The sequence below is a fragment of the Daucus carota genome, chromosome 3 (assembly GCF_001625215.2).
Source record: "Daucus carota subsp. sativus chromosome 3, DH1 v3.0, whole genome shotgun sequence".
NCBI classification, from domain to species: domain Eukaryota; kingdom Viridiplantae; phylum Streptophyta; class Magnoliopsida; order Apiales; family Apiaceae; genus Daucus; species Daucus carota.
The window spans coordinates 909,794-920,325 of record NC_030383.2 but is presented as its reverse complement, the minus strand read 5'-3'; the positions used below and the strand labels follow the sequence as shown (position 1 = coordinate 920,325).

The window sequence follows — 10,532 nt, the reverse complement described above, 5'->3', positions numbered from 1 at the left end:
TCAATCTCTGCAGTTTTTCTCTTCATCTCCAGTCAAAGACAATTTCGCCTCCGGAACTCCCACCATTACCTTATCATTCTCATTCCCCTCATTCTTTGATTCTGGAACTATCACCACAGCTGTAGCAGTAGAAGCAGGCATAATTGTGTCCTTCCTAGGCCTCCCTCTCTTCCGTTTTAAACCTACAGTCATCGAAGAATTACTCGCTGCAGCACCATCCAGCACGCCTTTGTCTTTACGAGGCCTCCCTCTCTTCCTTTTTAAACCTACAGTCATTGAATTACTCGCTGCAGCACCATCCTGCACGCTTTTATCTTTACGAGGCCTACCTCTCTTCCGTTTCAGACCTCCATTCATCGAATTACTTGCACTCATCAAATCATTAGGATTTGCCCCCATAACATCTCCATTCGCCAAATTCGGTATAATAGAGAAACTAGGTAGATGAGTGGTGTGTGTAATGTTTGATAAAGTGACGCCGTTTGGATTAGGTTGTTTCGAAAACAACGCTGTGAGCGCCGAAATAATTTTCGAATCCTCCGCGCGCTCGGTTTCGGGGGACGCGGGCGCCGGAGCATGGGGATGCGGAGTGCGGCGACGAGACGACAAGCGCGGAGCTAGTCGGACAGGAGAGTAGGTCTGTTTGCGGCTGGCGGCGGATTTGTTGAAAACGGTAGAGTCTATCTTGGGGATGATGGCGTCGTTTTGGTGAGGGTTTAGGGCGGAGGAGGAGCAGAGGGAGAGAGCGAAGAGTTCGGATTGGGAGAGGAGGCGGAGGTCGATGGTGGGGATTGCTTTGGAGGTGAGGAGGCGGTCGGTGACGTCGTCTGAGGCGGCCATGGCTGAGAGAGATTGTGTTTTTGACAAGAGATTTAGAGAGAGAGATGGGTGTATGTGAGAGAGAGCTTGAGAGATCATGTAAGAGATATAGAGAGAGAGATTTCGAGAGAGAGACAGGGAGAGTGAGAAGTTTGAGTCGGGTTATAAAGACTTTAGCAGGATAAGGGCGCACGCAACACGCACGTGTGCTTGGGTCTCTGACTTTGGTATTTTATTATTCTTGTTTTATTTGTAGTTTTTAATAATTATTAATATATTTAAATAATTATCATAATCATAGTTAATATTAATTAAATGTCAATTATTATATTAAAATGAAAAAAATCTCAGTCTCAAAAATTATGAGTATTACGTAAAGTTATAAAAGCAACCTTAGTGAACTACTTATTTCTTTGCCAAGTAAAATTATATTATGCAAAAGTTACAAAGTAACAAGAGAACTCTCTACTAAATCCCGAGACTAGTTGCCCCCACGGAAAAAAACAAGTAATAGAAGGTCAAAACAAATCAACTACACCAATGCCCAAAAACCAACAAAAAAGAAACTACAGCACCTTAATAAATAACCGTAACAAAAGCTGAATACTTTTTTTTTTAACATAGGAACCCGCAGCCGCACTTAAGCAACAGGCTCAGGTTCAGGAGGCATGTGACGACCAAGAGGAGGCATGTGACCAAGAGGACGCAAATCCTTTCTTTTAACCGGCTGAACCAACTCTTGCATGCGTGCCAAAAGCTGAATACTTCACAACTAGCTTTTGGAATCTACTGCTTGTATGAACTTTCTCCCGAACCATCTGCTTGATATGACGAATAATAATCCAAGAAGGCCTGCTCATTCTAGAATGAATTATATGGTTGTTAGGCTCTGCCCAAATATGATAAAAAAAAGCCATTTTATCATACTTGAATGAGTAAGCAATTTGTCCAGGATCATACTTTTATTCGAATTAATTTTTATATCGATAGCATCCATTATAAATGTATTATTATTCATAATATCTCACAATTTGTTTTGGTTAATGTGATTAGTTAACTATTTTTAATAAGACTTTTTCATCCCAACGTCATTTATATACATGAACAATGAATAATTATCAGAAATCAGTATTAAGTTTGCATTATACAAGTTTCCTATTTTTTTTACCAAGTAAAATAATATTACCTAAAATTGTAAAAGCAACCTATAGGATAACTGCTTTTTATTTCTTTGCCAAGTAAAATTATATAATGCAAAATTTACAAAGCAACCTCAGAGAACTGTACATGGATAGACATGAGAAGTGACCCCTCAGGAAAAAAAAATAAGTAATAAAAAGACAAAACTACTAAAAAACGGCACAAATCAACTATACCCATGCCCAACAATTAATGAGAAAAAAATACAGTACCTTAATAATTAAGAACAGTAACAAAAGCCGAATTCTTCACAACTAGCTTTTGGAATCTACTACTTGTATGAACTTTCTCTCGAACCATCCGCTCGATATGACGAATAATAATCCAAGAAAGCTTTGCTCATTCCAGAATGAATATGGTTGTTAGGCTCTACCCAAATATGATAAAATGCCATTTTATCATACTTGGATGAGTAAGCAATTTGTCCCGGATCATACTTACATTCGAATTAATTTTTATATTATCAATATATAGCATCCATGAGAGATATATTATTATTCATAATATCTCAAATTTTTTTTTGAAATGTTAACTACTTTTAATAAAACTTTTTTCATCCGTCATTGATATACACAAATAATAAATAATTATATCGGTAACAATATTTAGAAATACAAGTTTGCTTTTTAATTTGTTTCTTCAACTTTGATATTTAAATCGTTTATATTCATAATAATTTTGCAAGATTTTATGGTCAGAGGATACGGATATGCTTCTCCTAACGATAAGTAAAATAACTCATCTCAATTTTATTAATATTCATGCATTACAATATAGAAAACAATTTGAGAATTAAATTATTTTTTCCAGCCGTAAGATGGAATGGAACAACCCTAGCTGGATACATTCTCAAATTTTCCGCCGACATTTCTTTATCTTAAAACACTACATCCGATTGCCAAATCAACTTAGTACATGACGCTGCTACTCAATCTCAGCAATTTTTCCCCTCATTTCCATCCGCTTGTTTCGACAACAAGTCTTTGAGCACCGAAACGATCTTCAAATTTTCGGCGCTTTCGGTTTCGTCAGACTCAGGCTTGGAAACACGGAGATGCGTCGTGCGGCGGCGAGACCCCGAGGCCGAGAGTCGGCGACGCACATAGGTCTGTTTGCTGCTGGCGGCGGACTTATTGAAAATTCTGCGGTTGATTTTCGGGGTGACGATGTTGTTTTCGTTAGGGTCAATGGCGGAGGAGGAGCAGAGGGAGAGAGAGAGGAGTTCGGATTGGGAGAGGGGGCGGAGGTCGATGGTAGGGATTGCTTCGGTGGTGAGGGGGCGGTCGTTGATGTCGTCTGAAGCTGCCATGGCTGGGAGAGAAGGGGTTATTGTGTGTATGGGAGAGATTACCAAAGAGATGGTGTGTGAGAGATCTTGAGAGAGGTGTTTATATAGGAGAGATTCTAAGAGAGAGAGAGAGAGAGAAATGTGTATATGTCAGAGAGATTATGAGAGAGATAGCGAGAGACATGTGATAAAGAGTGTGGGGACAAGAGCATGCCATACGCTAGTGTATTTGTAACGGAAGAGCATCTCCTACCATCTAAAACTCTTAGAGCATCTCCAATAGTCTCTTAAATCACTCTTAAATATAATATAAAATATTGACTTTTAGTGATTTAATGTAGGTTCAACTCCAACAACACCTCTTATATTCACTCCTTATTTTGTTTTATATTATTAAAAGCAAAGTCATGTGCATAAAGTACAAAAGAAAGTGGATGGAGAGAGAATGAGTGCTTACAAATTTATTATAAAATATTAGTTAAGAGTGGCTAGTAGCTCTTACAATTGAAGCGAGAGAAGAGAAATTTAGGGAATTTAAGAGTGACTAAGAGCATCTCCAGCAGATTTGCTATATGAGATCCTAAGCTGTTATTTTAGGGAATATGCACAAAAATTCACTCCAGCTGAGTCCCTACTCATTCCCTAAATGTTAGGATCCAATTTCCATTCCTCATAAGTAGGGAATCTCTAACCCATTCCTCATTTCATTTTTAATGATTAAATATTCAACTCTTATCTTTTGTACACTCTTTACCACATATTTTTTGTTATCTTTTTGTTAAAAGAATCTCATAGTCTCAAAAATTATGAGTATTACGTAAAGTTATAAAAGCAAGCTTAGAAAACTACTTCTTATTTCTTTGCCAAGTAAAATTATATTATGCAAAAGTTACAAAGCAACAAGAGAACTCTCTACTAAATCCCGAGACTAGTTGCCCCCACGGAAAAAAAACAAGTAATAGAAGGTCAAAACAAATCAACTACACCAATGCCCAAAAACCAACAAAAAAGAAACTACAACATCTTAATAAGGAACCGTAACAAAAGCTGAATACTTTTATTTTAACGTAGGAACCCGCAGCCGCACTTAAGCAACAGGCTCAGGTTCAGGAGGCATGTGACCAAGAGGACGCAAGTCCTTTCTTTTAACCAGCTGATCCAACCCTTGCATGCGGGCCAAAAGCTGAATACTTCACAACTAGCTTTTGGAATCTACTGCTTGTACGTATGAACTTTCTTCCGAACCATCTGCTCTATATGACGAATAATAATCCAAGAAGGTCTGCTCATTCTAGAATGAATATGGTTGTTAGGCTCTGCCCAAATATGATAAAAAAGCCATTTTATCATACTTGAATGAGTAAGCAATTTGTCCAGGATCATACTTTTATTCGAATTAATTTTTATATTGATAGCATCCATTATAAATGTATTATTATTCATAATATCTCACAATTTGTTTTGGTTAATATGATTAATTAACTACTTTTAATAAGACTTTTCCCAACGTCATTGATATACATAAAAAGTAAATAATGATCAGAAACCAATATTAAGTTTGCATTATACAAGTTTCTTATTTTTTCTTTGCCAAGTAAAATTATATTACATAAAGTTGTAAAAGCAACCTAGGATAACTGCTTTTTATTTCTTTGCCAAGTAAAATTATATAATGCAAAAGTTACAAAGCAACCTTAGAGCACTCTACATGATGGATAGACCTGAGAAGTTACCCCTCAAGAAAAAAATATTACAGTACCTTAATAATAAAGAAACAAAAGACAAATTCTTCACAACTGGCTTTTGGAATCTATTACTTATATGAACTTTCTCTCGAACCATCCGCTCGATATGACGAATAATAATCCAAGAAGGCTTGCTCATTCTAGAATGAATATGGCTGTTAGGCTCTGCCCAAATATGATAAAATGCCATTTTATCATACTTGAATGAGTAAGCAATTTGTCCTCGATCATACTTTTATTCGAATTAATTTTTATATCGATAGCATCCATTATAAATGTATTATTATTCATAATATCTCACAATTTTTTTTGGTTAATATGATTAGTTAACTACCTTTTAAAGACTTTTTCATCCCAACGTCATTGATATACATAAACAATAATAATTATCAGAAATCAATATTAAGTTTGTATTATACAAGTTTCTTATATTTTCTTTGCCAAGTAAAATTATATTACATAAAGTTGTAAAAGCAACCTAGGATAACTGCTTTTTATTTCTCTGCCAAGTAAAATTATATAATGCAAAAGTTACAAAGCAACCTCAGAGAACTCTACATGGATAGACCTCAGAAGTTACCCCTCAAGAAAAATAAAGAACAGTAACAAAAGACAAATTCTTCACAACTAGCTTTTGGAATCTACTACTTATATGAACTTTCTCTCGAAACATCTGCTCGATATGACGAATAATAATCCAAGAAGGCTTGCTCATTCCAGAATGAATATGGTTGTTAGGCTCAACCCAAATACGATAAAATTCCATTTTATCATAGTTGAATCAGTAAGCAATTTGTCCCGGATCTCGAATTAATTTTTATATTATCAATAGCATCCATCATAGATATATTATTATTCATAATATCACACTATTTTTTTTATTAGTTAACTACTTTTAATAAGATTTTTTCATTCGTCAATGTTATACATAAACAATAAATAATTATATCTGTAATAATATTTAGAAATACAAGTTTGCTTTTTAATTTGTTTCTTCAACTTTGATATTTAAACCGTTTATATTCATAATAATTTTGCAAAATTTTATGGTCAGAGGATACAGATATGCTTCTCCTAACGTTAAGTAAAATAACTCATCTCAATTTTATTAATATTCATGCATTACAAAATAGAAAACAATTTGAGAATTAAATTATTTTTTCCAGCCGTCAGATGGAATGGAACAACCCTAGATACATTCTCAAATTTTCCACCGACATTTCTTTCTCTTAAAACACTACATCCGATTGCCAAATCAGCTTCACTCCACGCCGCTGCTACTCAATCTCAGCAATTCTTCCCCTCATTTCCATCAGCTTGTTTCGACAACAAGTCTTTGAGCACTGAAACGATCTTCGAATTTTCGGCGCTTTCGGTTTCGTCAGACTCAGGCTTGGGAACACGGAGATGCGTCGTGCGGCGGCGAGACCCTGAGGCCTAGAGTCGGCGACGCATGTAGGTTTGTTTGCTGCTGGCGGCGGATTTGTTGAAAATTCTGCGGTTGATTTTTGGGGTGACGACGTCGTTTTGGTTAGGGTTGATGGCGGAGGAGGAGCAGAGGGAGAGAGAGGAGTTCAGGTTGGGAGAGGGGGCGGAGGTCGATGGTGGGGATTGCTTCGGAGGTGAGGGGGCGGTCGGTGATGTCATCTGAAGCTGCCATGGCTGGGAGAGAATGTGTTTTTGTGTGTATGGGAGAGATTCTGAGAGATTACCAAAGAGATGGTGTGTGAGAGACTTTAAGAGAGGTGTTTATATAGGAGATATATAAAGAGAGAGAAAGAGAAATGTGTATGTCTGAGAAATTATGAGAGAGATAGCGAGAGAAATATGAGAGTGTGGGGATAAGGACATGCCACACGCTAGTGTATCTGTAACGTAACCTTTGTATTTTAATTTTTTTTTTATAGTTTTGTGTTTAGTCCATAATTTAAATGAACAAAAGTAAATTATATAATATAGAATTTAAAATAGTTTTAGTTATATGTAATTAATTAAAATCTCCTAAAACTTTAGCCAAATTTCAATAATTAATAAAATCAGTGATTTCATAAGATTCATAAAATTATTTAATTTCTAATTGTTCCCATTTTAAAAGTATTGTAAAGATGTAACTGCTAACAAATAGTTAAAATCAACTACGCCAACACCACTAAAATTTTAAAAATCAATAAACAGCTAAAATAGCTTGATAAAGAGTAATAACAATAGACAGATTCATTTGTAAGTATTTTATGAAATACAATGATATAAGATAAGAAAATAAGAAATGATGAGAAGAGAGAGTTGGTGGAATTTAAAAAAAGAAAAGAAAAGAATGATGAGATAGCATTAGTGGAAAGTATTTAAAAAGGGAGAGAAAATTGGTGAAGGAGAAAATTAATTAATTAATGACACGAAAATACTAACATCAAAGGAAGATATATCATTTGTATATTAAAAATTGAGGGAGTCACATGTGTCCAAATAAAAGAATGAGACCAATACATGTGTAAAGTTTATCTTTATTTTAGTTATTGGTAGAATTAGCTGGCATTTCTTGTAGGCTTGTGCATTCACGCACTTCAAATATAATAAGATGAGGCGGAACGGGAGGAGTGATTTTAGACGGATGAATTTCTTCAAAAATAATAAGTTGAGGAGGAACGGGAGGGTGTGACTTTAGACGAATGAATCTCTTTATTTTATAGGCTTATGCATCAACGGATTCAACTTTATTTAAGTGTACCATTATTATAGATGTAACATACTAGATACACATAAAGCACATGAAAGAATGACTTGATTCTTGTACAATCAAGCATTGCAAGAACTTGTGGATCATAAAATTTTGAAAGAATAAACTGTTAGATTTTAATTGAAATCATCGTCCAAGAAAGACTCTGGACACAATAATTAATATGTAAATTCTTTAAGAATGAGAAATTTTGAATCACTATAGGAAAAACTGTCAAAAGCAATCCACAATATATTGATGGCTTTTAGTTAAAAGTGAACACAAGTGTTCGCTTTTGAGCAAAAGCGACGAATCAGTAGCTTATAAACAAGTCACTTTATCATTTCTTTATCATTTCTAGTGGCTTTTGTATAAAAGTCATGACTTCGTTGGTCGCTTTCATCAAATATTAGATTTGAAGTTTTAAAAATATAAACATGGATGTTGACTTACATTTATATTTGTAAAAAAGCACATAAATATGTATTTTTCTCTAAATAAATGTTGATTCTTATAAATATGTAAATTTTAGTACATATTTTCTTAAGACAAGTCCCTAAATCGATTATATATGTGTAGCTAGATAGGAGTACAAATATTTCTTCAACTTACTAATATTTAAGTAGTTTATTAATATTCAAATAAATTTTATGAAATTTTGATATATATTATATAATTATATGACCATCTTATTTTTGATAAGTGGAATATAATTTCCTCAAGAGTAATTAGCATGTACACGTACCCCTTATATTTTGACATATTTTTGATTTCGTGTCAAATTATATTTCTTTATGTGTTGCACCTTTTTATTTTGAATTCATTTCATTTTGCTTTGTTTTCACTTTTTATTTTGAATTCATTTTATTTTGCTTGTTTTCGCTTAAATTCCATTCAAATTGACCGTTAATTTTAGGATAAAAGAGGTAAACATTGAAAGTTTTATTTAAGTTTAGATTATAACTATATAAATCTTTAATATTTTATGTCAAATTATACTACAATCAATTTTAATGGAATTTGGTTAAAATGGTGCAATATAAAATGGGTTTAAAATATATAGTTGTAATCTGACAACAAATATAATTTGAGAATAAATAAAAAAACCGATCAGAACAACCGAGCCCCGAACTTCTTTACCGACCAACACATTTCCGACCGTCATTGATCGGTTTTGAGACAATCCACGTGTATGACACGTCAACGGTGGCCAGATTTATCTGATACAATCCACGTGTATATGGACATGGAAACACATTTCCGACCGACAGAATCGATCGGTTTTATAACTCATTTCGGACCGATACGTCATTTCCGACTCGGTTTAAAGGGACCGACGTGGTCGATCGGAAATGACCTCAAAACCGACCGATTTTCCTTATTTCCGACCGATTTTGGCGGTCGGAAATGCCTGCTTTTCTTGTAGTGAAATAAAATAATATTTATGGATTTTAACTTTCACTTTAAATTATTTTTTTATAAAAAAAATTCATTTAAAATGTTGTATCGTCCATATATCCTATTTTAAAAAGTACAGAAATCACAAGAATTTGCTGTTTTATTTGTCAATCTACTGTGAAAGGTCTTTCTGCATTGACCTTTATTATAAAAATAAAAATTAGGTTTTTTTTAGAGTAGTGCTAGGTGCACATAATTGTGTACAGAAAATTTATACATAATAATGTGGCAAGTGATGTGGTGTATTTTAATTGGGGTGGTTGATGTAAATGCATGGGGGTCATCCAATTAAAATACACTACATGTCATTATGTACATGTTTTTTTACACAATTATGCATTTTCCTTTTTTTTATCATCTTGCCTTAGGCCGCCGCCGACACATTGTCAAATCAAAACTTCTTCAGTTTGCCCTCCTCCGTTGAACATACTATCTCTGCAGTTCTCTCTTCATCTCCGACGAAAGAAATATTGGCCTCCGGAATTACCACCATTTCCTTATCATTCTCATTTCCCTCATTCTTTGCCTCTGGAACTACCACCACAGCTGTAGAAGTAGAAGCAGGCATACTTCTGTCCTTCCTAGGCCTCCCTCTCTTCCGTTTCAAACCTCCATTCGTCGAAGAATTACTCGCTGCAGCAACATCCTGGACGCCTTTCTCTTTCCGTGGCCTCCCTCTCTTTCGTTTCATGAGACCTCCATTCATCGAATTACTGCCTGCGCCATCCTCAACGCCTTTCTCTTTCCGAGGCCTCCCTCTCTTCCTTTTCACACCTCCATTCATCGAATGCGGATTTGTTGAAAACGGTAGGGTCTATTTTGGGGATGACGACTTCGTTTTGGTGAGGGTTTAGGGCCGAGGAGGAGCAGAGGGAGAGAGAGTAGAGTTCGGATTGGGAGAGGAGGCGGAGGTCGATGGTGGGGATTGCTTCAGAGGTGAGGGGCCGGTCGGTGACGTCGTCTGAGGCGGCCATGGCTGGGAGAGATTGTGTTTTTGACAAGAGATTTAGAGAGAGAGAGATTGGTAGTTTCTTCATGCACCTCGTACTGCACATTTAGAGGCTGCAAAACGGGTTTTACGTTACCTTAAACACACGTCTACACATGGTTTGTTTTTCCCAGCACATAACAGTCTTGAGTTCAAGGGATACAGTGATAGTGACTGGGCAGGTGATGTGGTTGACAGACGCTCTGTTGGAGGCTACTGTTTCTTGCTTGGTCCAGTTGCCATCTCTTGGCGAGCAAAGAAACAATCACTTACTTCACGTAGTTCAGCTGAAGCTGAATATCGAGCATTAGCAGACGCATC

General features: G+C 35.6%; 1 protein-coding gene across 1 annotated transcript; it reads right to left on the bottom strand.

Moving 5' to 3' along the window:
• LOC135151751 (methyl-CpG-binding domain-containing protein 8-like) lies at nt 1-840 on the bottom strand. Its single transcript, XM_064090937.1, has one exon. It carries the CDS (start codon nt 838-840, stop codon nt 1-3), a length of 840 nt encoding a protein of 279 aa, XP_063947007.1.
• Nucleotides 841-10,532: the final 9,692 nt, after the last annotated feature.